The sequence below is a fragment of the Solanum lycopersicum genome, chromosome 3 (assembly GCF_036512215.1).
Source record: "Solanum lycopersicum chromosome 3, SLM_r2.1".
Lineage (NCBI taxonomy): Eukaryota > Viridiplantae > Streptophyta > Magnoliopsida > Solanales > Solanaceae > Solanum > Solanum lycopersicum.
This window is the reverse complement of record NC_090802.1, coordinates 66,098,526-66,126,277: the sequence shown is the minus strand read 5'-3', so window position 1 is coordinate 66,126,277 and position 27,752 is coordinate 66,098,526. Positions and strand designations below refer to the sequence as shown.

At 35.2% G+C, this 27,752-nt stretch overlaps 3 protein-coding genes across 11 annotated transcripts; 2 read left to right on the top strand and 1 right to left on the bottom strand.

The window, feature by feature from the left end:
- Nucleotides 1–480: 480 nt before the first annotated feature.
- On the top strand, nt 481–7,467 carry LYK3 (LysM receptor-like kinase 3). 3 transcript variants are annotated; one of them, XM_010320098.4, is made up of 11 exons: nt 481–1,604; nt 2,707–2,784; nt 3,923–4,072; nt 4,977–5,122; nt 5,213–5,302; nt 5,416–5,521; nt 5,669–5,820; nt 5,906–6,003; nt 6,084–6,231; nt 6,692–6,799; nt 7,057–7,467. In XM_010320098.4, the coding sequence occupies exons 1-11, from the start codon at nt 956–958 to the stop codon at nt 7,219–7,221; spliced, it is 1,890 nt and encodes a 629-aa protein (XP_010318400.1). In that variant the 5' UTR covers nt 481–955; the 3' UTR covers nt 7,222–7,467. The 3 variants fall into 3 exon arrangements, with proteins under 3 accessions (XP_010318400.1, XP_010318399.1, NP_001234712.1); XM_010320097.4 differs by having other exon boundaries at nt 3,776–4,072; NM_001247783.1 differs by lacking the exon at nt 7,057–7,467 and having other exon boundaries at nt 1,001–1,604; nt 3,776–4,072; nt 6,692–6,865.
- A 346-nt stretch (nt 7,468–7,813) lies between these two features.
- Nucleotides 7,814–10,680, bottom strand: LOC101258846 (clavaminate synthase-like protein At3g21360). Its single transcript, XM_004236350.5, has 3 exons — nt 10,152–10,680; nt 9,420–9,673; nt 7,814–8,319 (listed from the first exon to the last, which is right to left on the bottom strand). Exons 1-3 carry the CDS (start codon nt 10,506–10,508, stop codon nt 7,959–7,961), a joined length of 972 nt encoding a protein of 323 aa, XP_004236398.2. The 5' UTR covers nt 10,509–10,680; the 3' UTR covers nt 7,814–7,958.
- A 3,549-nt stretch (nt 10,681–14,229) lies between these two features.
- Nucleotides 14,230–27,415, top strand: LOC101259141 (MMS19 nucleotide excision repair protein homolog). 7 transcript variants are annotated; one of them, XM_069295406.1, is made up of 22 exons: nt 14,230–14,406; nt 14,528–14,594; nt 14,688–14,737; nt 15,932–16,029; nt 16,455–16,613; nt 16,722–16,781; nt 17,473–17,661; nt 17,791–17,844; nt 18,380–18,466; nt 18,568–19,273; nt 20,215–20,594; nt 21,024–21,097; nt 21,628–21,733; nt 21,866–22,719; nt 23,473–23,548; nt 23,644–23,755; nt 24,228–24,304; nt 25,645–25,725; nt 26,365–26,444; nt 26,539–26,607; nt 26,859–26,912; nt 27,009–27,415. In XM_069295406.1, exons 3-20 carry the CDS (start codon nt 14,692–14,694, stop codon nt 26,570–26,572), a joined length of 3,273 nt encoding a protein of 1,090 aa, XP_069151507.1. In that variant the 5' UTR covers nt 14,230–14,406; nt 14,528–14,594; nt 14,688–14,691; the 3' UTR covers nt 26,573–26,607; nt 26,859–26,912; nt 27,009–27,415. The 7 variants fall into 7 exon arrangements, with proteins under 7 accessions (XP_069151507.1, XP_069151503.1, XP_010318526.1 ...); XM_069295402.1 differs by having other exon boundaries at nt 14,236–14,406; nt 14,528–14,590; nt 14,683–14,737; XM_010320224.4 differs by having other exon boundaries at nt 14,236–14,406; nt 14,528–14,590; nt 14,683–14,737; nt 26,999–27,415.
- Nucleotides 27,416–27,752: the final 337 nt, after the last annotated feature.

The window sequence follows — 27,752 nt, the reverse complement described above, 5'->3', positions numbered from 1 at the left end:
TTCTAATTTGTACTATATAAAATTTATTAAATTAAGCAGATAACTTTTTGGAGATTAGATAGACCATTAACTCCTTAAAAATAATTTTGAAGTTGATAAATTATATTCAAATAATAGTTGAATTTAGACACTTATCAATCAATACGTAGTCATTTTATTTGAAATTATCGTAGTTATTAATTTTTTAAAGCTATTTTTACTCGTGAAACTTATAGAAAACCTTTTGGATTAGAATAAATTATTATGATCGTAAACATATATATACCTTAAATGAGAGGATATTTAGATTTTTTGGCGGTAACTATACTAAGGGAAGTGGACCCCATATACAAACTATGCAGCTCTTGCAACTTGTGCTTCCCTCTTCCCAAAACTTGTCCTTTTTTTTTTTTTTTTAATTTCTATTTGTGGCCCTCTCAACAAAAGAGGTTGAATCTCTAATTTATATTAGTATTTATATAGTATAGTAAACTTGTGGACATGGGATATATATAAAATTATAATTTTTTTTTAAAAAAAGAAGAAGGAACAATTAAGATTTATGTAGTTGACTCAAACTATTTATTGTTATCTTTAAAAAAACAAGATTCTTGGTCATTTAAATGTGGGGTAACATGGACTATGTTTATTTAATGTTTGAATTAGTTACTAAAACTCAATAGTTGTAGATTAGTCTGTGTAAAAATGATGTCTAATTCTCTGAAAAATCTCTGGGGTAATTTGTTTCTCTTTCCATATTTTTCTTCTTTGGTTAATTTTGCAGTCTCAGTGAGTAGTAATAAGTTTCACTAAAACACCTTGTTTTCAGCCATTACAGGACAACCAAACCCCCTCTCCCCCAACACCCCCACAAAATGTTCTGTTCTTGGTTCCCTGCTATTCCCATTTCTCTTTCTTTCTCTTAAGATTCATCTCTTTGCAAATTCTTTTTTTTCATGTTTTTCTTTAAGTTTACATGACCCATTTCACTAAATCTATCAAAGATTCAATCTTTAATACAATGGATCATATACAATTAACATTTCTTGCAATAATTTGTCTGTCAGCAATTTTCAAGATTGTCCCTCTTTGTTCATCATACCCTACTCCATCAAACTGTACGGACACTGGTCGCTTGTGCACTTCCTTCTTGGCTTTTAAACCTAGCCCGGAACAGACCCTCCCCGTGATTCAAAGCATGTTTGATGTGTTACCTAATGACATAACTGTTGAAGGAAATGGTAAAGGTTATGTCTTTATCAGAAAGAACTGTTCTTGTGCTTATGGGATGAGAAAGTACTTGACAAACACTACATTTACTGTCAGAAAGAACAATGGATCTGTCTATAATATGGTTGTTGATGCCTATGATGGTTTGGCTTATTTTCCAACTAATTTTACTAGGGAGGGTAAGAAAGGGGCAGTGGTTTCACTGAAGCTCATGTGTGGATGCTCAAGTGGGCTGTGGAATTACCTTATGAGTTATGTGATGACAGAGGATGATACTGTAGGGTCTTTGTCCAGTAGGTTTGGGGTTAGTATGGATAATATTGAGAATGTTAATGGAATTGCTAATCCTGATAATTTCACAGCAGGATCTTTATACTATGTGCCACTGAATTCAGGTATGAGTTTCCTTTCCCCTCTTATGACTTCTGATTGTGTTTTTTCCAATTCCAAATGTGTATCAGTATTTTGATTTAGGATGATATAGGAGCTGTTTGATAAATGAAATTGTGTTTGTTGTAGTAAGTAAGTGTGATTAAATGTTGGAACTTTTAGTTGCTGAGGAAGATCAGTCAGTTATTTCTCTCTCTTTTTGTTTGTGTGAGTGAGGGGATGAACCTTTGTTCTAGAGGAGCACACAATCCTCTCTTGTTTGTCTATGGCGGGTTAAGATACCAACTGAGCCCTTGGTTTCAATTTGTTTGTCTAGTTTTGACTTCACACGATTTTGGTAAAGTAAGTAAGACTTTTGAATCTTGGGTTCACAAACTAAAGATATGTACAATGTACCAAAATGTCTTTTAATGTTGTGGTCTTAAAGATGCCACGTGGAAAGTGGGAATTGAAGTGTTGCCAGAAAGAGAAAGCGACATTTTCTTAAACGAACTATAAAGGAAAGTAAGACAAACAAATTGAAACAGATGGAGTATGTGATTTATTGTGGTTGAGAGAGTATAATGACTACCTATTGCTTTGTATCCAATAGTGAACATGAGAACAATGTTCGGAAACATCTAAAAATCTCTACACTTTTTGCACTAAATAGCGATAAGTTGATTAAAGTGGATGTAATGGGAATTAGCTTGGCATCCTTGGGGCATGGCCAAAATCAGGTGCCTTCAATCAGTCAGAGAATTGGATTGCATGTATGAAGGGAAATTCATATTTTGATTGATAACAGGTCCTGTAGAATACATCATATAATGTATTAGTTTCAACATCCAACTATATAGCTCAATAATTATACCACACGACCTGTAAGTTTTAAAGAGGACCTGGTGTGAAGATGAGCATATGGGTGCTGTTTTATCTGAACAAGAGATCTCATGTATTCAGTTAACTAATTGTATTAGCCAATCCTCAAAATGAAGCTTGCTAGGCTCAATAATAGCAACTTTGTCATGCTCAATAGTTATTTTCATTTACTCATAGTCGATAGCTTTTCTAATAAGCATCTTTTGGTTTCAAGTACTTTACCTTAACGACTTTGTGTCCATCCAGCCCCTGGCGAACCTTATCCTGTAGAAAATCACACTGTTCCTGCTCCTGCACCATCACCTTCTGTTGCTGATATTTCAGGTATTCTCAATTCTTAATAGCTTACATGCATTCTTACTTCCCTGTTGGTGAGATTTGTGTTTTTCTTTATTAATATCACCCAAGGACGACTAATAAATTTAACTTCTACTCATGGCTGGTCAAGTTTTTATGTCCTCCTTTCTGTTAGTAGTTCCTTGCGAGGGCAGTGTCTCCATAAATTTCTCTCTGTGGAACGAGAGGACTTCCTTCACAAGCTAATCCAACAGTTTGATTATCATTCTGCAAGTTATTCTCTATTATTGCAATGAAAATTACAGACCTTTATCTGAATATATGGTTTCGTCTTAGCAGTCAACCAAACTATTCTATCAGCAACTTTTGGCTACATTAAAAATCTCTGTGTCATTTTAGTTTTTTGCATACCCCTATGTTATATGGACAGTGCCAAGCTATAATATTTCTTTTATGAGAAACTCTTTCAGAAGAAAATGAACAATGTAAGGAGGACAAAGTTTCCCCTTAATTAGATGTTACCTCAACTGTTTCTCCGATTTCCTTTTAATTGATGGGTGTCTATTCTTTCATGACACTGAGGAGTTTATCTAACAAATCCACAATAAATTCATATATCCCTGACAGTCATATCCTCAATTCATCTATGCAGTAACCTTGTAATTCATTTAATAGTTCTCCTTTCAATGTTGGTTTGTTGTTGCTACTGCTCCTTTCCCCATGATTTTCATACCTGATTTGATATGCTTTACTTTAGCCAATGGCCTATCAGGAACAACCTCTCCACCTTCACAAGGTATAGGGTAAGGGTGTGTTGTTGTTGTTGTTGTTGTCCTCCCATGTTGGTTTGCTATGTTTTTTCAACCTATGGTTGTTTTCTTAATTAAAGAAAGATAGTCCTCAGAAGTATTTCAGGACTCCATTTCTTAATGGAATTTTTCCCAGCAGTAAATGTGTTTTAGATGGCTACCTTTCTGTTGAGGAGTAAAAAACCTCCAATTTTCGACTATGTCTGCAGGAGTTGAGGAGAATCATAAGAGTCATGCTATTTACTGGTGGATAATTGGGGGTTTGGGTGCTGGTCTTCTCCTGATTGTCGTCATTCTTGCTTTTGTTGTCTGTTGGTCGTCAAGTTGTTTTTCCAGAACTGAGAGAAGTCATACAGCAGGTTCAAATGAAAAGATTTCTCACAAGTTCCAGATACTTCGAAATACAAGTTTCTGTTGTGCCTCAGGAAGGTACATTTGCGGTAACTCAGGGGACCTGCAAGAACCGAATGGAGAATCTACTGACCAACAGATTAATATTCCAAAAGGTCAGAACGTAGACATGCATGCTTTTTATTGATATTACTGAAGGTCTTAACTTTTAATTTCCTCCAAACTATTATGCATGATATCAAGTCATTTGCTTATATGTATTAAAATATGCCTGTGATCTAAAATCCATCAAAGCAATTCATAAGTGACACCTGTTATAGACTTATTGAACTCCTGCTAGAGGGGAATGGGAAGTTGGGAAAAGCAAAAAGGGGTTTGGTTCCATAATCATTATGTAAAGATATCCTCGTATGGAGTTTCAGATGGAAACATAAAGCTAAAACTAAATGACAGGCATGGTACTGATCAAGTTATCATAGTCAAATAGAAGCAAATCGACCAAGATGTCAAGTAAGCTCTCAAAATTAAATAATACTGCTTTTACCCAGCTTGGGGTATACATGTCATAAGCAAACTGTTATGTGAAGGTTACACATTAGGAACATCCCACTAAATTTCAAGTTGTACCCTTGAACTTGAGTTTCTCGAGAATTGATGTCTAAATGATGATGTAGTTATAGGCTTATAGCCGTCCTATGTTGCTCAGACTCTCCAAAATGTTGCTTTACCCGTGTTGAATCCTCCAAAAAAAAACTACTTTTGAAGGATGTGACACACACCTGTTGACATTAATGAAGAATCGGAGCAACATAATTTGCCGGCATTAGTTGAAAATGCCAAGCCTATGTTGGCCTTAGTCCTTTACTCGCTTCTAATGGTGTGCCACAATGGTAAAAGGATTATTTGAAAATGTTCATAGAACTTTTTCGCCTGTGCTCATAATGGGGGAAAATGTAGTTTCACTATCATGCAGGATTTCTCAATATAATAATTGACTATTCTTTTTTTGTTAAAAGAAAAAGAAGAAACAAAAACTGACTATTCTGGGCTTCCTTGCAGTTATAGGGACTGATGTCTTTGATATGGAAAAACCTCTTGTTTTCGCCTATGAAGACATTCTATCTTCTACTGATGGATTTTCTGACTCCAATCTTCTTGGTCATGGAACCTATGGTTCTGTCTATTACGCCATTCTTCGCAACCAGGTTACTTCTCTCTACTTTACCTATATTGATAGATTTCCTGTCAGCATTGCGTATTAACTTGCTTATATCTTTGAAACGCTAACCTTTCAGGAAGTTGCAATCAAAAGAATGACTGCTACTAAAACAAAAGAATTTACTGCTGAGATGAAAGTTCTATGTAAAGTTCATCATTTGAATTTGGTAATAAATACTGAATTTCACTGCAGTATCCTGAGTTTTTATTTTTGGAGCTTGATGATAGTGCTACATCAATTCAAAGTTTTGACTCCTGTCTTTGGTATTATTTTGTCAAGGTAGAATTGATCGGCTATGCAGTCAGTAATGATGAATTATTCCTCGTTTATGAATATGCCCAGAAGGGTTCTCTTAAAAGCCACTTGAATGACCCTCAGAACAAAGGTACACATCTTGAAGATAATCGTTAATCTCAGAATTTCTGTGTAGTGTATATATACATTTTTTTTTCCAGTTGTTGATATGGAATTGACCTGTCACTGCTGTATTATGGTGAAATAGCTAGATGATCTGACCTCTTATTTTGGGTAGGCCACACACCACTCTCTTGGATCATGAGGGTCCAAATTGCACTTGATGCTGCTAGAGGCCTGGAATACATTCATGAGCACACCAAGCCGCATTATGTGCATCGAGATATAAAGACAAGTAACATCCTGCTTGATGATTCTTTTAGAGCAAAGGTTGTAGCTATTTTGGTGCCTGATTTTACTCCTTTGTGGCTGTCATTTTTCAAACCCAGATTCTCATCCCCTATGTTTGCAACAGATTTCAGATTTTGGTTTGTCAAAACTTATGGGGATAACTAATGATGCAGAAGCCTCTGCAACACGAGTTGTTGGAACCTATGGCTATGTAGCTCCAGAGTAAGCAACATAACCAACAATAAGCAAGAACACAAACGGAAACTTCTCTCTGATTTTATTTGTATCTCTTGTTCTTGCAGGTACTTGAGGGATGGCCTGGCAACTAAAAAGACTGATGTGTATGCATTTGGTGTTGTTCTTTTTGAGATGCTGACAGGTAAAGAGGCCGTCACCCGGACTGAAGGCAATGTGATGAAAACTGCAGAAAGACGCTCCTTAGTGTCCATTGTAAGTTTTATTGCTCACAAACTGTTCAAAATTGGAAGCATGCTACGAAATGGATTCCATTTGCCCGTGTCGCCTCTTCTAGTCTGTTATGTGATAAAAAAGATGAAAAACATTTATTTTATCCTACAATTGAGTAAGATCAAATTCATGAAATTTCTGAAAAATGTTTTCGTATTCATCAGACTTGGTCAATGTACGACTAGATTCCATTGCCGATCTGGCAATCATCTTTATCAAATTGAGAAGTTTACTGTTCTCAGGTTTAGGATAAGTTCATCAACTTCCTAAATGCTTTACTTCGAAAAAAAATTGAAACGCCCTTGCCTATTGTTATACATAGCTACAGTGTTGTGCTGTGCCTATGTATAGGTATACTTATGCATAACATGTATATTATTTACACACTTCTATGCATACTACGAATCAATACTTGGCAGTGCTTAATGCTACATAATTGCAGATGCTGGCAGCTCTGAGGAACTCACCAGACTCCACTAGTATGACAAGCTTGAAGGACCAGCTGGATCCCAGTTTGATGGATTTGTACCCTTCTGACTGTGTTTTCAAGGTAAGTTACAGCTTAACAATTATGTTTGTCAACTTTGAATCAGTTCAAGTTGTGCCTCATCTATAGTAACTTGCATAGAATTGGTAGGGACACTAACCACCTCAGCTGCTTTAGTTAAAATATAGACAGAAGAGATAGTTTAAGATTAGAAGTTGATAGTTATTATCAGCTGAGTGACATAGATGGTTGATTTTCTACTGAAATTTGACGACTTATTTCATTGTGTCCACCATCATTAATTGTGTTTACTTTGGTAGGTGGCTATGCTGGCTAAGCAGTGTGCGGATGATGATCCAATATTGAGACCGGACATGAAGCACGTGGTGATCACACTTTCACAGATAATGTTATCCTCAGTGGAGTGGGAAGCAACTCTTGCTGGGAACAGTCAAGTGTTCAGTGGCATTGTGCAGGGAAGATAGGTCCCATATGCTAGCTGCTGCCTTGCACACTCATATATAATGTACATAGTAATCTTGTATTTTTGAAGCCAATCTTCTCCATTTTACCAGTCCAGTCACTTTTTTTCTACCATTCTTTATAATGTTTATCTTTTTTATGCACTGAGTACTCTCGTATAGCGGATTTTTTCCTTATTGGGATACCGAGAGTTTAAGTTGCAGTTTTGCATTTAATATATTGTAAAAGTTTTCAATTATTACCCAAAATGTTTAAGTTCTTTCCATTCTATTGTCTGCAGATTGTATATTTCACAGTGGTGTTCTTATTTAATATAATCATTGTAAGGTCTAATATAAAAGTCATTGAATTGGTTCATGAAACCGAAATAACTTATCTATACTGAGATATTTAAAATATGTGTCATGCCTGCATTGGTTTGGTGTAAACTTTTGGTGCAGGTAAATTTTACCCCAGAAAACTTGTTTTCCCTATTATTTCATAAGCTTTTAGAAAATTGTGTTACTACGGAAATTTATTTGTAAAACATTGTGACCAATTGAAAAACATTTTCCGGAAAACATTGTGCTCTCCATGCATAAAAGATAACAAAACTAGTAAAACTTCCATCATGATTACCATAAAATGATAACATCAAAGGACAGAGAATTAAGTTCTTCAATGTCTGCCATAAGAGAGGATCAAATAGAAGACAAACTATTACAAACTTCAAACAGGCCTATATTCTTTGTCATTGCTTTTACTTGCAGAGTGAAGCTAACACACGACGAGGTGGGTTGAACGATTTTCTGGAGTGAAGAACAGCCAAATTGTCAATCAGCAAGACATCGCCTTTCTTCCATGGAATCGCGACACTTTCATCCTCAAGGATGCTTAAACAATCATGTACAACTTCAGCAGGCAAAGGCTGACCATCTCCAAAAGTGACTGCTTTCACAGGATCGTTTTTAGCATCTTTCCATCCAGTATAAGCAGCTACCATGCTATTGAACCATATTTTCTGCTGCCTTTCTTCGTTGAATTTGATGCCTGGTATAGGTCCCATGACGGTTTTAACACCATCTTCTAGCCATTCCAGCTTCATCCCTAACTTGGCAGCCCTGTTAAATGTCACGCAAGTCGATTAGTACATTGTACAATTATCAGGCATTTGGTTTTATAACAACATTATCTACCCATCAACCTTCATCCTAAGTGAAGAAAACGTTTTACAAACAATCATACTCCGACCTCTATGTTAAGGGTGGGAAAGCAAAATGAAAACCATTAAGGTTGCAAGCAAGTAGCTAGGCAACGTTCTTGTCTGTCACAAAATAGTGCACTGTCAGCCTTGTACTACATTTTTCTGCCACTGCAGTTACCAGAGTCTTATATTTCATGACCTTACGTTGTTCAAATGATGCAGTGCCCAACACATCCTGAAGCTTCCTCTTTTCCAAAACACTAGAATCAGATATCCTCATATGAAAGGTACATAATGTCTGCTTTAGGCATTGCATCATTTGAATAGACAAAGTCGTAAGGTCATGAAATCTGCAAGTCAGGTGATAGAAATAACATCAAGCGCCAGCTCCAATAATAAACAATTCAATGTTAATGTCTGTTTCAGCAGCAAAAAGCAATTGTACTACAACAATTATGTTTTTGTCATCAATTCCTACTTCACTCTTTCCCCTATTTAATGTGTTTTATATTCCATGCACCATCTTTACGAGTCAGCTGTTATAACTTAACTCATTACTTATAGCAGTTAGGGAAGTATAAGGAAGAGGTTCAAAAAAGGACCCATCTCTACCACTTCTCTGATATTTTATCTCTCACACTGTCGCCCAATATGAAAGAGTTAAACTTGTGCATCATTACTGCAAAATTTCAAGTTAATAAAGAAGAGGTATCAGTTAATTCATCTAGCTGCTGCTGCTGCTACAACAACATACCCAGTGGGATTTGGGAAGGGTGGAGTGTACCCTTTTTCCCATCTTATAAGGGGTAGAAAAGTTGTTTCTGATAGACCCTCATCTTGAGTAAAGCAGATCAAACAAGTAGGAAAAAATTACAGTAAAGAATATCAGTAGCAACAACAATCAATATGTAAACCAAATGAAAGGAAACAACAGGTAATACCAAAGAGTGAAAAAAAGACATATTTCCTAGCAACTACACAACAAGTTAAAAGAAAACAAAGGATCAAAGTACAAACCTTTCTTCAGCAACACTCTTATCTTTGGTTAAAAATGTAGACTTCCAGCCTCGACCAATCGGGGAAGAAGGATCATCATCTTCCCCTAATACCCTTATATAGATTAAGCCATGCTCTTCCAATCGCTCAACAAACTCAGGATACTTATTCTTCATCTTCTCATATACAACATTACTTACAACTATTGGAGTCTCTCCCCCACTTCCAGGTTCCACATCACAAAAGAAGAACAACTTTGACGGATACTCGGGAACCTACTCCACGAAAGTAAAATGCCAAAATTATTATCCAATACAGTTAACTATAGAAAAGAACAAAGTCTTGGGAGAAAAAAGGGCATTATTTTTCTTTGTACAGAGAGTTTAAGTTATATACACCGATTAAGAAATTTTACACTAATCGAGTCCTCAGCCAACCAACTGAGCTAGTAAGAATCATCAATCGCCTATATAACTCAAACCCTTGTATAAATAGAAGATAGATAAGGGATTTCTACCACTAGTACTTGTTTTTACCTATTCTTGATCTTATACCCATCATTAATTCAATCAATTACACCTCAAATTCAAACAAAAGGTACAATCTTTTCTATCCATTATTCTCGGTAGAGTTTATAATTACTTACACTTCAGTGATTTATACTCTCTCCCTCCCAATTTACGTGCCAATGTTTGAAATTCGAGAGTGAAACTAGTTTTTCTTACAATTTAATTAATTCTAGATGGTATATACCTGAGCCATTTCATGATGAAATGGAATTTTTTGATCAGGTGGCGATTCATTAGCAGTGAAGACACGACCAACAACACTAGTGCGAGGAGCAGCACCGCCGACGTACGGCAGTTCCTCGTAGCCGAAAGCTTCAACGACGTCATTAAAGTCTGATGCTGAGTTCACCGGAAATCCCCTGAAAAGAATAGCCCCAGATTGATGGAGAAGAGACCCAACCCATGTTTTTTGTTCTTTGATTATCTGAGGAAGTTGGGATATAGGTTGATTAGAGTTTGGAGATAACACAGCTGGAAAAGGAACTCCATTGTAAAGCTTCTGTTGAGGTACTCCGACTTGGGTCAACAAATTTTCCGGCATTTTTTCTTCTTTGCTCTGTTTTCGCCATTAATGAACAATTTGTGAGTTATATATAGAACAGAGCAGCGTCACGGCTGTGCTAATCTTTTTGTCAATTTCAGGGCAGAAAGATTTAATTTTTTATTTTACCACGAAATACGTCCATATTCATTGATTAAAGCAAATTATGGATATCTAAAAATATCTTATTAATATCTAATTATATTTAAGATATGTAATTATAATTTTAAAAAATTACAAAGTTATATTTTGAGTTTTATAATAAATATAGAAATTACACTATATGTATGTGTCAAAATTGATATACTTTATTGCGCTATGTTTTTAATTTATACTTATTATTTGAATACTAATACAATTATATAATAACTATATAGCTATATTTTCATAAATCTGCAATTGTAGCAACGATTTGCAAATTATGCTCTAAATTATAACTATTTATGGATTTATTTGCTTCGATTATAGGTAGTAATAAATTTATTTTATTTTTATATTAAAATGATGAAAGTAATTACATCAAAATATGAGACGGCTAAATTCATAAAATGTTCTATTTACCTAATTTCACCAACCAAATGATAAAAGGAGTAATTTATAATTATAAACTAACGAAGAAATGGTATGGGCCAGAAATATATTTTTTGCAGGGCAGGGCGGTGCAACAATGGTGATTTCTTTTGTTTATTATTTTTTCCTTTTATGCCCAATAAGTTTGTTTTTTTTTGTTAAATAAATATATATTATATTATAATGACAATTAACTAATATCAGATTCTCTAAAAAAAAAAAATTTTTTTTGGATGTCTAGACACAGTTTGTGCCATGATCAATATTTTTAATTTTTTTTACTGAGAATCATCACATGCTTAATAATTTTTTATTTTGTCGTAATTATTACGAATATAATTATCTCTATTCTATTATAATGAAAGTGGAAATGGATGGACGAAAAAATACACAATAAATTTAAAATTTATAAGAATAAATCATAGATTAAGATTCAAATTTATAATTTATTTTGTTATTAAATTTTAAAACAAGTGTTTTGAAGTATTTATTTTAAAAATCTTATCCAAATATTATAAAAAATGCCTAAAAACTATTTAAGCTTATAAATACCAAAAATAAGTTTAATTCAAATAAAGTAGATGAGATGAAACGAATAAACGAGCCAAACTATTAAAGCGTGTATCAAACTGACCAATAAAAAATTTAAGGTGAAAATACGTAATATTTTACATGCACTAACAATATATGTCAATTTATTATAATTAAATGATAAAATTGTGTGTTGAGTAGAGTTTAGATGAGTATGTTTCTATCTTTTCGAGTTCAAACTTTTTATGTTATGCTCAAGATTATCCTTACATGCTCATATATTTAATGTTGTGATGTCATTTGGTCTGAATCGTTTCATAATGCATGTATAGGAGATCAAGATCATCAACAAATGCTTTGTTGACACCATAACAGGTCGAGCTAAATTTAATGAGTCTCCTTGCTTTGAGAGGATCGTTCATTTATTTATTTCAGTTTTGTTAGCTACTACAAATAACTTAGTATTTTCTATTCAAGCTATTTAAATATTTACAAAACTAATTTTTTTCTATAAATAGGATTCAGTCTTAGGCAAAGAAACACATAACATCATAAATAATAATTATTTGATCCCCTCCCAAACAAACTTATTTATCTTTCTCTTTTGTTATCAATAGAAAAAAAATAAAATTTACTTTCGTTGAAAGTAAAACTCACAAGAAAGTCTCATAGAAGAAAGGATAGAAAGAGTTCTCGAAAAAGACTTATGAATTGCACATTTTATGATATTGAAATGATTATAATCATCTATAGTTCATACCACAATGATTTTTTAGTGTTTTCAAATCATGAAATTACAATAAGTTTTCTACAAAATTTAGGGATCTTAAGAATTTTGTTTTTAACAAAAAATTATAGTGACGAAAGAAAAGTTCACCACACAAAAAATGAAACGATAAAAAAATAATTGCGTAAGGTGATGAAGGAAATCACGAGCACATTGTATAAAGTGTTGAAGGGAATATCTAAGAAACGTATTTCCCTGCAACACTTTATGCATTATGTTTCTGATTTTCTTTCTTATATTTCGTAGTTATTTCCTTCATCATTTCAATTATTTGCTTGGTGAACTCCTCTTTTGTCAACATATTTTTTCTTATTAAATTATCATTGGAAGATTTCTAAACTTTGTAAAAATATTGATTGTAGTTGCATGTTTAGTTACATGACAATTTATTGTAATAAGGACTATATATGATTGTAGTTACTTTAACACCGCAAAATGTGTTGAGTTTATAAGTCTTTTTAAAAATTCTTTTGTCTTTTTTTTTTGTGAGACTTATTTATCAGTTTTATTTACAATAAAAGTAAGCTTCACTTTTGTCACCATCCATTTTAAGTAATTGAGACCAGAACTAGCTGGAAAGAATCTCAAAGCAAGTCTTAACATAAATCTACATAAAATCGAAAATAAAATTTCTATATTTTTGGGCTTATTCAATTTTTCTCTGTCTTAAAATTAATGATACAACTAATAACATCTCAAACCCATGACATAATTCCATTAACAATTCAATCGCCATGTAATAATAGCAATTCTTCTCCAAATATGAAAAGAAATTTAAAATTAGTTTCTTGACTACAATATGAAGGAATAATCAGAACTCTAATAAAAGGACTGACAAATGAAGTAACTCTAAGAGTTTTAAAAGAACAAAATAAATCATAGCAATTCGATATGTCACTTGTCACGCGAAGCAATGCGAGGATCACTAATCAATTCATACTATATTATTAATGAAATCGTCGCCAACGCTACCTGAGTTCTCTGTAAAAATATTTAGCGTGGAGTGATACACTAGCTCATTGAGTAATAACACTTAATTACAATCATTTTTAATGAAGGGCAAGTCAGAAACAATGCTAGTACGACAATCGAAGTAACAAAATAAATGTCCTTTCAAAAATGATAACAATATTTAATCTTATTTGCCTCATGTAAGCAAAATTCAATGTGAATATCTAAAAGGAAAACTCCAAGAAACACTTTCATAACAAATCTTCTATTTGAGATGTGTCCAAGTTTGAATCATGTAATAAGTGTGACTTTCTTTTCTAATAAATACTGTAACTAATAACAATGAATTCCTTATAAAAGAGTCAAATATTCATAGCGGTAGATTCCTACTCAAGGGATATCAATAACGATATGCTAGTATTACCTTCCATTTGACAAGGGCTATATTAATAATCTATAACTATAAGGTTCACCGAATCTAACGAACCTTCGTTAGCTATGATCCATCGAGGTGTACTCTGATTTATACTTTTTTTCAGAATCAAACAGACATTTAAGTATTGTCAAATTATATTATGTCAAACATAAAGAAAATATGTGTCAGAATATTATTTCTCAATTAAATATTAAAACTTTTCAATAACGATAATCATATCTCAAATACCTATCAATAAATATGTCTTTGTAAAAAAATAAATTCACCTCAAATAAATATTTCAATATCATATCAAATAAAAAACTTATTTCATATCGGAGTCCAAAATATTTACTTTTATAAATCATATTATAAGTGAAAACAGTTCATTGTTCCCAATTTAATTTAAAAGAAACACGTTTACTGCCCGCGTACTTTATACGGTGTATATATATATATACACGTCAATTTACACAGAACTTGAAAAACCCTCGCTCTACCTTAAACCCTCCGATTACCTCTTCTCCTTAAAAATCCTCTTCTCCTCCGTCACTCTACTGTCTGTCATGGATGGCACTCCGACAATTCACTATGTCATTCACATTGAGTCTTACGTGAGCTCTTCCAGCTCCGAGGCACAGCAGGTATGTTCTCCTCTTATTCTTTCATACAATTTCAAGAATTCAAGAAAAGTTTCATACAATTTCAACAAGTCAAGAAAGGTTTACAAGTATCTAATTTCACTTCTTGATTTCGTCTTTTCAGGCGGCAAGTATTGACGCGATTGCTCTTCTTCTCAAGAATGACTTGTTAAGTTTAGAAACCTTGGTGAGTGATCAGTAAAGATTTGTTTTTTTTTTATGCAATTTGTATAATTTTATTTGTTTCCTGAAGCTAAATTTTTGGGTGGATACATATAGGTTAGGGAGATGGAGATGTATTTGACCACTACAGATAATATCATTCGTTCAAGAGGTACCCTTTATTTTTTTCTTTCATCTTTTGGTTATTGGTATTAATTTTGATAATTGAAATAATTGTCGGAAGCAAGACAAGGAAATATATCCCCCATTCACAGTGCAATTGTTGGTATGTTGGTATGGACTGGGATTGATTCGAGTAATTTAGGATTTTTGTCTGTGATTCTACTCTCTTTCAATCAATTATTATTATGTTGCATTAGACTTGGATAGGACTAAGAATGAAGTTGTCCAGGACTAGGTCGAAATGACCCCATTTGAGGTTTTTAAAAGTAGACTACTTGTTTATCTTCACATTATTCTGCACCGTTTTTGATTCCACTGTTTGGATAGGATTTTTAAGAGTGTTGTGTCCATATTATTATTTTTGGTATTTAAATATTAGAAAGAGCAATTGAGGGAAGATGTACTTGCCCTCTCCATAAGAGTATACATAGTCCAGAGAATGTGAGATGCTGAGAAAACCGATAAATCTGTCGGCAACTTATTGTGCATTGTCCTATTGATTTGTTATCTTCTGTTAAAAATCTGAAATCAGTGTTTAGCCAATTGGGGATTCAATTAGACAAGCATTATGTGTTGATGTAACAAATTTGCGTTTGGGTATTATTGTACTTAAGTTTTTGAAAATTTTCGGATATGCCGCTTGGCTATTCCCTTGAGCCTTACTAAATATTCATTATTGGTTCCCAGAAACATTGTGTATGTAAATATGTCATGATTCGTTGTGGCAGTAATGTGAGATATTTTGCATGTCCATGGAATTTTTCTCCCTGTTGTCACTTGTCAGTGGCTTGCTTGAGGTGTGTTTAAACCTTATTACTGAGGTGCAAAACAAGATGAAGGGTTTGTCTTGCTTAGTGGCATGAAGGTTTTTGTCTATCACCCACAGGGTTTGTTTTGAAGAGAAGCACTGAACACCAACTATTTAACTTTGTTATAAATTTTCTCAATTTGTTGTCCCCATGATTGTTCTTTCTGTTTAAAGTTGTTACTCTTGAATTTCTTTCGTTTGTGCCCTTGCAATAAAACCTCTTGCTTATTTCCGCTTTATGTTGAAAGCTACATTAGATCTATACAGATTCTTGCTTTTTTCTTCTGATAATACTACTTTTTTCTCTGTAATTTACATTTTACCCTTCCTTCTATTCCTATATTTCTCTAAGCTGCATAAACTTTGATCTTCCAGGTATCCTCTTACTTGGAGAGCTGTTGATGCGACTAATGTCGAAGCCGTTGGGTGATACTGCAATAAGCAGCTTGATGGAGTTCTTCACAGAGCGGCTGGTGAGCAACCATCTTAGGATTAGGAGTTTGCCTTACAAAGACAAAATGATGAAATAAGATACAAGCTAGTGTCTTTATCTGCATGTTCTTTAGTTTGTGCCTTGTATATGTACCAAGTTAGTTCATTACTGGTGAACTACTGTTCTCAGAGCAGAAACTTATGATGAAAAAGTTTCTCTTATTGTGAACTAAAATCTTAAGGCTTAATCTTATGAAATGGGTTTGATTTTAAAAAAATCTTAAAGCTCAACTACAAAGCGCACTGCTAAGCTTCTAATAGGAATATGTTGTATCGTTATATTACTTCAGAAATTTGGAAGTAATTTAACCGCTGCGCACACCATATATCTTTACCTTTTTGTATATCTGTTATTTAGTTGGTTATCATCTGAGTTATCTGAATAGATGACATTGTACTTGTACAGGCAGATTGGAAAGCGTTGCATGGTGCCCTTGTCGGTTGTTTGGCTCTACTAAGGAGGAAAACTGGTGTTGGTATGATCAGTAGGAGTCAAGCAAAGGCTGTTGCAGAGTCTTATCTGAAAACCCTGCAGGTGCAGTCCTTGGGGCAGCATGACAGGAAGGTATAGTTAATTAGTGATTGTACACTGAGTCACATATAAATAAACTGTTCTTTCTACGCCTGTTGGAAGTATCTTCAGCTAGGTGAATTTACTATCTAATTCTTGCAGCTTTGCCTTCAAATATTGGAATGCCTATTAGATCGCTATCGGGATGCACTTTTTTCACTGGTAATAGCTTTTAATCCTTTTCAGTTCATTATATTTGATTTTTGTGGTAAGTACAGCATGGTTTTGATACTATCTTACTGATTCTGGGTAAGCAACAAAACAATCTAATTTTGCACTATTAGCTCTCTGCGTACCTTTTTTTTTGTTATTAAAGCAAACGGGTTCATTAATACTGTTCGAAGATGATACTCTCTTTAGTTGTAACTTGTAACAATAATATTAAGTCTCCCAAGGAGCTGCACCAACACAAGTTGGTGTGTTTCTTTACACCAAAACACTAAAGAAACAAAATTAAGTTATTACATTCGCCCCTTTGCCTAAGCCTTGGTGAATAAAGTTACCTTACCCAGTGAACCATACATCTTTGATTCTAGCTCTAGCTGCTTCAATTTTCAGTTACCCTTTTAGATACAATTTCTTAAATTCATGATTAGGCTAAGGGGCCTTATAACAGTATAGTTTGAAGGGATTGCAGATCTTCTTCACCTGAGAAACATGCAGTCCTGTAGATATGTGGCGCTAATATGCTACCAAACTTATATAGCAGTCCCTCGACATCCCATTCTGTTGTCATTTTGAGTATGATATCTAGTTTCTGCTTTACAGCCTATTACTCCCTTCCTCCTATGCATTTGTTTGCTTTAGGGTCCTTTAAATGTTTAATATTAATCTTTGGATTGTGACCACATAGGGTGATGATCTCGTTTATGGAATCTGTGAAGCTATTGATGGTGAAAAGGATCCACAGTGCTTGATGCTCATATTTCATATAGTTGAACTGCTGGCGCAATTATTTCCCGAAGCTTCTGGTCCATTAGAGAATTTTGCAGGAGATTTGTTCGAGATTTTGGAATGTTACTTTCCTATCCATTTCACCCATGTGAGATTATTGAATTATAATGCCCATCTCTCTCTGCATTTTTAAATATAACCGCGGAGTTATTGTTCTCTCTCTCACCAACCTTCTCTGCACTTCACATTTTCATTTTGTCTTATTCTGAATATCCAGCCTAAGAGTGATGATGTTGATATTAAGAGGGAGGAACTCTCAAGGGCCCTAATGGTATGCCAATTTTTTAGCAATATGATAAAATTCTTATATATGGATGATCTGATTGTCTTTTACATTAGAACTCTTTTTTTGGAAAACTTGTTGTAGCATCCTGGACTTATTGTCTCTTACTTGTGTTACTTTGCTCTTTATTGGCACAGAGACTTCATTGATGTTAAGTTATGCTGCTTCTTACTAATACAACAGCAATTTGGACCAATTCTTAGTATGTGTGAGGTTCTTGAAATCGAATGAGTGGTATAAGCTTTCCAAATGTTAAACTGAAGGGCCTATTCTCATACATAGGAAATCTTAAATCATGAAATTAATCATGTAGTTCCATAATTTGATCTAGTGTGTTTGTCTAGAAAATGATAAAAATAACATGCTATTCTCGTACTCATTTTAATTTTTGTCTTTTCGTTTTTCATATGGTGATTATATTCAAGTAGTAATATTAGATACTTTATTGGAACTTTCTGGTTCCAGTTTCTTTACCAAGTTATTTTTTTTAATTAGATTCTAACGTCCTTTTGCTGTTTTCTAGCTAGCATTTGCTTCGACACCACTTTTTGAACCCTCGGTCATTCCATTACTTCTTGACAAACTATCTTCTTCTCTGCCGTCAGCAAAGGTTAGTTCCAAGTTCTAACTATTGCAGTTTGTTCTATATTATTAGTGTTGGGTTTATAATGTCTTAACTTTTTAATATTTTCATGGATTCTTGTGCAACAGGTGGAATCTTTGAAGTACCTTAGCTTCTGCACATTGAAATATGGAGGAGATAGGATGGAAAAGTACACAAAATCCCTTTGGTCTGCATTAAAAGATGCACTATTTACTAGTCCGCAGTCCACTTTGTCAGAGGATTCCGATCCAATAGATGGATTAGGTTTTCATGAGAGTGAAATTATGACACAGGCCCTTGAATTTCTTCAGGTGCTTGTTCGGCAGCATAATGCTTCATTCTTGAGTTTGATTATGGGTGATGGGGACATAAGCACATTTCTGAACTCCTTTTCCCAGTTCGACAATTTTAATAGTCTTTCTACCCAATACAAACAGAGATTACATGCAGTTGGGCATGTTCTTTCTGTTTGCATTAAAGCTTCTGCATCTTCCTGCAATAAAGTTTTTGAAAGTTTCTTTCCTCGGTTGGTGGATGCTTTAAGGCTCTCGGTTGACAATTCCCATGGAATTGTTCATTCAGCTGTGGATGCAAACTTTAACTTTGGAGCCCTGTATCTATGTGTTGAACTCCTTGCTGCATGCCGACAGCTGGTAGTCAGCTCTGATGAAGTCGCTTCAGCTCATGATCTAGCACGTGACTCTTGGTGCCAGATTCTTCATAGTTTCTCCACATCATTATGTAATGTTTTCTTTTGTCTCATTCGAGCAAGTTGTGTTGAAAGCACTCGGAATGCTTATGTTTACGCAGCAGGTAAGTACTTCTCTTTGACAAATGAATTTGTTCTGGAACTGAGCTGTTTTCTTCTTTACTCTAAGTCATATGTGTAAAATAGTGTTCCTTGTCTTGTCAATTTTTCTGTTAGTCCACTCTTTGTATTCCCATTTGCCCTTCTAAAAATGGAGCAAATAAGATTCTTTGATGGCTGGTTATGAGCTATTAATAGTTCAAGTAGACAAGCACGTGTTGAGGGCTTTGTTCTGATGGTAAGAATGCAATCAAGTGATATGTGGATTAGGCGCGTTGGTTCAAACCTGTTGCAGATAAATCCCTAGCATTAAAGTGGAGAAGGGCAGAGAGGCAGACCCATAATCCACTGAGTTCCGAACTGTGCTTCTCTAGCACTTGGGGATTTCTTGGTTTATAAAGAAAAATAGATGCATACGAATTTTGTGTTGTTGGCATTAATTGAAATATGTAGACAAAGTGGGCACTCCTCCTGATAGAAACTCAATGTTCCTTGTATCTGTTACATTAGTGCATCTATTTAATGCTGTTAGCACCAACATATCATTTTACTTATAAAAAGTGCGCCTTATCAGATGTGTTTCTCTAGTTGTTGCACATGAATCCCTTAGTAATGTAGGGATTTTACCTGTTTAAAAATGATAACGGAGTAGGGAAAGAGACGATAATCACCTGGTACATAAGTTAAAATTCTCTTTTTTCACTGTTGCAATATCAAAATAGACCTTTGGGTGGTGATGCAATCTGATGCTTTTAGTTCTTCCGCCTTGTAAGGAGAGCACAAAACTTATTTTAGGTTTCCGTCCTCTTTTAGGGATGTGCCCACCTTTGTCTTATGATCAATTGAACCTGTTAAGCTCATTGTTATTGTGCGTTGCTTCTATGCTTATTGTGTTCTGCTAAGTGTAAGTTAAATTATTTTGACTGTATCTGTGCTCAATTTGTAGTTAAAGGTTTGGAGATCTTGGCTACATTTCCTGGAAGCTTTATTTCTGTCTCAAAGCTCATGTATGAGAATATCTTGCTGACTTTGACGTCAATTATTGAATCTGAATTCAACAAGAAGTTTCTATGGAAGGCAGCACTGAAAGCATTAGTGGAGATTAGCTTGTTTGTCAATAAGTATCACGAGGACGAGAAGGCAGCCAGCTTTAACAGTATTGTCAAGCAAAAGATAGTTTCTCTAATTTCTTCGGATGACTTAAATATGCCCCAATCGCTCAAACTGGAGGCAGTTTTTGATATCGGATTGACCGGGAAGAATTTCATGCTTAGTGTTGTAAGCGAATTGGAGAAGACTATATCAGCCAACTTATCTGAGATTCTTGTACGTGTACTAATTGAAACCTCGAGGCTGTCACTAACTTACCACATGCATCGTCTGTTTAATTTTGGGGCACTATAAACCCTCCTGTTACAGGAAATGTCATGTGCTTCCTTTTGTCATTCTTAGGTCAAGTTCGCTAGTGTGCTTCTTCCAGTCATGTGCGTCCTACTTCAATGCTCTGGCTTGTTTAGTATATATCTAGGTGTATTTGTCCATGAAATCCTGCTGCAACTGACTAAACTAGTGATAGAACAATTTCCTCTCTTTCTGGTATGTACATGTAGGTGTATGCTCCCATGAATTCCTGCTGCAAATGACTAAATTAGAAATTGAAAACTCACTATTGAGCGCATCCCCCCTTTCAAATCTCTGTTTCTTTTCACTAAAATCTTGACCTTATATTAACAGAACAGGTGTCTCTTGTTGCAGGTCCATGGAGATCGGCGGTTAGCTGGATTGACAGCTGGGCTTTTGGAATGTTATTCCAATAAGGTACTTCCATGGTATGAACTCAGTCACTACAATCTCACTTTTATTAGCTTTCCATTCTATTCCATTTTTGTTCAAGCTATTTCTTTTTGTTGCATTCTCAATTATGATGCATCCTCAACATCATCTGGCTGGCCAATGCTCTCTGTTGATTTTTCTTATGTGCCATATTTGATGCAACCCAGTTTCACATTGGTTCACTAGCTTGTTTTTCTACTTATGCACCTAGAAACAAAAATATTTTTTAAAAATGGGTTAAGAAAGAAGAACAAAGGGAAGTGTGAGAAGTACAGAGTGTTTAGTTGTTGTTTTTTTGCCTTTATTTCTGTAGCCACAGTTTCCTGTACCCCGTAAATGCTTGAGTAAGTCTCATACCTTAACAAAAGTATCTGCTATTTGAGTCCATTTGCAGGTGTAGTTAGCCTACATGTAAGTAAGTCGACAGATAATCGGAATTTTTGTGTAACAGTTGAACTTAAATATTTCTGGGTTTTGCAGCGTTCTTGAGCAAAGGTCTGACCTGTATTTTTCGGTTGCGTCTTAGGTTCCATGTCAATGGAGGTGCAGATGAAGTCTCTTTGAGTTTTGCGGTTAATATTTTCACTAAAATGGAACATAACACATCTTTGAGTCTAGAAGCAGAGGGGAAGGTAAGCATAACATATTTTCGCGCTGTTCTCTTCAGGTGTTTTGTTCTATGTCAAGAATTATTTGGCTGTCATCTGATTTCCCCATAAGCTTGATGAGAAATGTGCTTTAAAACATACTATAATTTTCCTTAGGAACTTCTGGGTGCAACAATGGCTGCAATGAAACAAGCTATGACATGCTGTTCAGTGGAAAGCCAGGAAAAGGTTCTTCAGAAAGCTATTGATGTGATGGAAACAAACTCTTTTTTCTTTTCAAACAATCTGATTCTAGGAACCGATCTCTTTAACAAGAAAACTCAACTTGGTCAGACTTCTGAGGGTTTGTCATGTCAAGATGAATGGATTATTTCACTCTTCGCGTCAGTTGTAATTGCATTGCGTCCTCAAACTCAGATACCAAATATAAGACTCTTATTACAGTTGTTGGCGATGACTCTCCTTGAAGGCCATATTCCCTCAGCTCAGGCCCTGGGTTCTTTGGTTAACAAACTTCCTCTGAATATATCAGAAGACTGCAGTCTTAAAGAACTTATTGATATGCTACTCAAGAATGTATTGTGGCGCAACATTAGCATTGGAAAAGAGGGCAATCATGGTGATGCAGTTGCTATGAGTAACCTGAGATCAAGTAGTCTGAATAGTCATGCTGTTATTGGATTAGCATGGATAGGGAAAGGTCTGCTTATGCGGGGTCATGAGAAGCTAAAAGATGTGACTATGACTTTCTTGAGTTGCTTAGTTTCAAATGAAGATCAGGGAAATTTGCTACCTTTCAATGATCAAATGAAAGATCCTGCAGAGCTCAAAGTGTTTTCTCTCAGAAAATCAGCTGCTGATGCATTTCATATTGTTATGAGTGATTCTGATGCTTGTTTGAACAGAAATTACCATGCAATTGTCCGCCCGCTCTATAAACAACGATTTTTCAACATAATGATGCCTATGTTCTTATCTGCAATAGCAAAATGTGATTCATCCACTTCAAGGTACGTATCAATATAGTTGAGAAATTTTCTTTTGTTTATATATGTGGATCTTCACACACTCATTTTCCATCTGGTTATGATAGAAACTATAATCTACCAGTTCTTGGTTTGATGAAACATTCAGAAAGCCTAAGAATGCCAAGAGACGTTAATAATCTTTTGTTGTCTTGGTAAAAAGTTCCTTGATTAATTCCTATTGATTTGTTTATACACATTCTTTTTTGCTAATCTTAATACTATTCTCTTTAATTGTACTGAAGACCACCTACTATCTTCTACAAAGTAGTGTACTAAGTTAAAAGCTAAGTTCTGCAGCAGGTTGTCAAATGCAGAATGCTCAGCTGAAAAGGAAAAAAGAAGCAGAATGAAAATACAAAGCTTGCTCGTCATGTCCCATTTTGTTTACCTATATACTCTTGTTCTACTCGTATATGGGTTGTTTAGTTTTGATTTTCAAAGTATGCTAAGCCTTTTTGAATGTTGAACGTATCCATAGAAGTGCAAACTGCAAACATGAATTCCCATAATTTAGTTTCCATAGTTTAGTTCCTTCCATAAATTACACAGGATAATTTTTTGTTAGAACTTTCAGTAGCTACATCGTTTTCCCTGATTAATGATTGAATAGGAGTTATGTCTTAAAAGAGCTCACTATAATGAGTTGAACCGGACTGCTGTAAATCTGATTTAATATTAAGTTGGCTTGCTTGTTTCACATGCTCGTTTTTATGTTTAGTCGTACCGCGAATGCAGGTGTTTTCTCTATCAAGCTTTTGCACACCTGGTATCTGAAACTCCTCTTGTTGCTGTTGTTGGTGATGCCAAAAAGGTGAGTGAGCAACACAATGACACAACTAGTTATTCTCGTATTGTTGATGGTCAGGCTTGAGGTTGATTGCTTATGATATTCTTTCTTGTTTACAGGTCCTTCCTGTACTTATGGATTGTTTTCTTATTTTGAGCAAGGATATCTCTCATAAGGAGATAATTTACAGTGTCTTGATCGTTCTCTCTGGAATATTAACGGATAAAAATGGTAAGAGTGTTTGCTCATTTCTCTGAGAATTTCTTTTAGTTCTGAAAAGTTCATTGCTGTAGCATGTGCAAACAATGTGCTCATTTGACAGCTACGGATTTGTATATTTACTGTATAGGGAGCTTTTATTTGCTTGATAACCCTCTTAGGACTATCTTAAGTAGCGAAATTGGAGAGTTTTTGAAAAGTGTATAGTTGAACCTGAACAGTTGAGGAATAGTCTTGGATCTTTTATTTTTTTGGTGCACCTGTTTGGTTCATTTATATATAGAAGATTGGATGTCTTTTGTCAAAAACCATAACTTTCTGTAGGTTTTCTACTGTTTGGCGTACTACTTCTATATGTGTGGTTTTAAACATATTAATAAGACTGTTACTTTATACTAAAAAGGTTAATCAGGTTATGGTTTTCACGCTTTAATGTTAAATTTGGCATTGAATGGTTCTGTCATCCATTCTTTCGTTGTTGCAGGACAAGAAACTATCATAGAAAATGCTCCCATGGTTATACGCAGACTTATTGAGCTCACTTCCTATCCTTATATGATGGTAAAAGTTTCTTTTCATTTAGGATTCTTGGATGCCCCTTCCCTCCCCCACCTCCTCAAGAAAAGAAATAACAGGAAAAGGAAGTTGCATAAAATCCATGATAAGAGAAACTAGACTTCGTCTCATGGCACGTGACTTTTTTTTTGTTAAGTTAAATAATTATACTGGATATGGGAGGATATGTAGCTCTCTCAAATACAAGTGTTACACTAATAAGTTGAGAGCGTACAAAGTAATTTGATTCTATAAGAAAAATACTCTTTTATTCAAATTGAGACATCATGTGTGCACCAAACAGAAACTAGGAACAAGAGGTTGCTCATATGTCTAAAATTACTTTTTTCCCTGCAAAAGATTTTCTCATATTTCTTTTCTTTGCACACAATAATAGAGCAAACCTCTATCCCTCTTTGACTTGTTCTCGGTAATCTAAAGGTTCAGCGTAAGAGTGCTCGTCGATCGCATTACTTTGTGTGATTGCACTGGGTATGTTGTTGTCAGTATGTTTACTGTAGGTCCTATGCTTTCTAGGAGTTTTAGCCCTGTCATAGATTCTTATGCCAATAGGTCTAGAGAATTTTAGTACTTATTTTGGATGATATAATGTTGGCTGAATCTAAATGAAGAAACACGGTCAATTAGGATTCATATAGCCGATGCCAACTTGTTTGCGTTTGAGGCGTCGTCACTGTCAACTGTCATCTACATCTGGCAAGAAATTCTGTGGATGTGCAGAAATGTGTATCTCTATGCATACTACTAGTGTCAAGAAAAAACTGGCGTACTTGCCACCAAATTTTTCCCAAACTTCCATAAAAAACGGAATGATGTTTTCTGACCTGCAGCTTTCTTCTGGAATCCTATGTTTACCGCAATTTTTAATTTTTCCATGGGGCCTCCTGCTTCTTTATACCGAATCTCCATAAAAGTCTTTCATCCTACCCCCCTGGAGTCGTTAAAATTCCTGCCAAATCTAATAAAAAGTTCTTCTGAAGGTCTTTTCAGTTTACATATGAGGCTATGTGTCATAACTATGGCTAGCGCTTGTAATGACATAAAGCTTGTGGGAATGATCATAAGTGTACTCTCTTGATTGGTTCTTCCTTTCCTCCATTTTGACAAATACTTGTATGATCTGGTGTCTTGTACCCTTCCCATCCCTAAATTCCATTTTTCTTTGTCTTTGCTTTACGTCTCTAGGGACAAGCGGGGATAGGTGGTAGGAACTGGGAAGAGCTCCTTGCAATTAATCACCATTTGCTTAGTAGAATTTGGTTTGGTCTTTCATGAAATCATCTTCAATCGCGTTTCTTAATTTTGACATTTCTTAAAATTAGCAGGTGATTCGAGAGACTGCAATTCAGTGCTTTGGTGCCATGTCGGAGCTGCCGCATGCGAGGATATATCCCATGAGGACACAGGTTGGTGTTTTGTAGCGTGAAAGATGCAATCACAATTTGATTGTATGTCGTTTTATCAGGTTGGTCCTGAAACAATAATTGAAGGCCTAACGATGAATGCAATAACTTATGCCAAGTCTCTCATTGTTCCTCAAATTTTCTACATATGTAAGAAGCTCGGCCACATGGTTTTAATGGACCGACTTGAGTGAAAATTTACCATCCTGCCCCATCCCCTGCCTCATTGCCATCCCTACTCAAGCTTACATGGCTCAAGTTACTTGTCTGTTTTAGTTAGCATCCTTGCCTTTAACGAGGTGCTGTGTTCTGCATCTGCTTGTCCCTTCGTGAACATGTTGTAAGATAGCAGTGGTCCTAGTTTGCATCCTGAGAACCTGAGTTCTTTCATGAACGTATAAATGTATAAATGTATAATATGTGCATACATGATATTCATGAAATCCTCTGTTGTAAGGTTGTAAAAACAAATGAACCTAGCATGAGCAAGTATGGATTTGTTGATAATCTTCAAACTTTTTTTGGAAGTGGCATGTGTATCTACTAGAAGGATGCCACAGCTTACTTATCAGGAGTACGAAAGATTCCTCTTTATCTTTTTCATGAAGCCTGTATTTTCATAATGTGTCTTTTCATATTTAGGTGTTGCAAGCTATAACCAAAGCTCTTGATGATCCAAAGAGGGTTGTTCGTCTAGAGGCAGTCAAATGTCGGCTAGCTTGGTAAGAGATTATAGATCTATCATTTCTTTACATTAATTATGTACACATTAAGAAGTTGAAACCTTAATATTTTTGGTTTTTTGTTAATTCATAGGGCTTCAATTGCATCAAGGAGTATTCACTTCTAAAACCACGCATCACACCTCCTTGCAAGCCTGGTTGGGTAATATCTTTTATCATGTGTGTCATCAATATTTATCTCAACTTACCCATGTAGAGTATTGGCCTATTAGGCACATATTATTGCATAAATATGGCATGTGGGAAAAATTCGTTACTTTGAATAATTATGACTTCTGATCTGCTTCTTCTATGCATTTTCTAGCTTACCTCTTCACCTCAACAACCCAATTATTGGCCGCGCTTTTCACAGAGAGTTTTTCTGACCATGCTTGATTGTTTTGTTGTTGACAGGGTTTCCTGGATAGCAGGATGCTATTACATTCATAGGTTGCATCCTTACAGATGGTATACCCCTATTGCTTCTGCTTGTATAGTAGCTTACTGTTATCAGTCCTTTGTTTTCTGTTTGTTTATTATTTTAATTTGGCTAGGGGATGTCAGACATGGTCTTTCAATATCAATACGAGGAAGTGGTCTCCAGAGAAGGGGGGGAATGCCCAGGGTCTTTGGCAGCTGCCCTTTTTGATCAAAGTTCTTGCTAATGGAACATCCACTCAGCCAATCAATCACAGTATACTTGTTTGACAATGGGATGATTCCCGATCAGTGATCCAACATCGGAAGGGGCAGTGGTTTTATTCCTAACCCCTGTGAGAGCGATTCACCGTCAACCATAATGCTACAATGACATCCCACCTCCCCTCAGTTGGATGCAGAGGAGCAAACTGTAAATGAAAATTGTACCTGACATTTGCAAACGCTTGTAACTTATTGCTAACATTCCACAACTATTGAACCGTTGTGGGTGGTAAATGGTTCTACTACATTCATCATCCAATTTCCTTCAATCATCCTCTCTGGATACATCTGCTACTCTTTTAATCTTTCAGAAACATAAAAAAAATGCTCACTATAGTAGTCTAAATCGTTGTGACACCACATCTTAGCACGTTATTTCTGCATGATCAGTTGAATGTTGTAAAATCTAGTCATTCTACTGCAGGCACCTCAGAGAGACTAGCAATTTTTAAAAGTGCCCATGAAAAGAAGAAAATACTATTTGGCGCTACCGCTATATTCTTTTGGGTAAATGAAAACAGAGCTCCTCATAAATGCTTTTTCTGCGCCATAAACTCCATCACATGGCAAATGAGGTGCAGTGTCTACTTCCCTGTGATGTTGGAT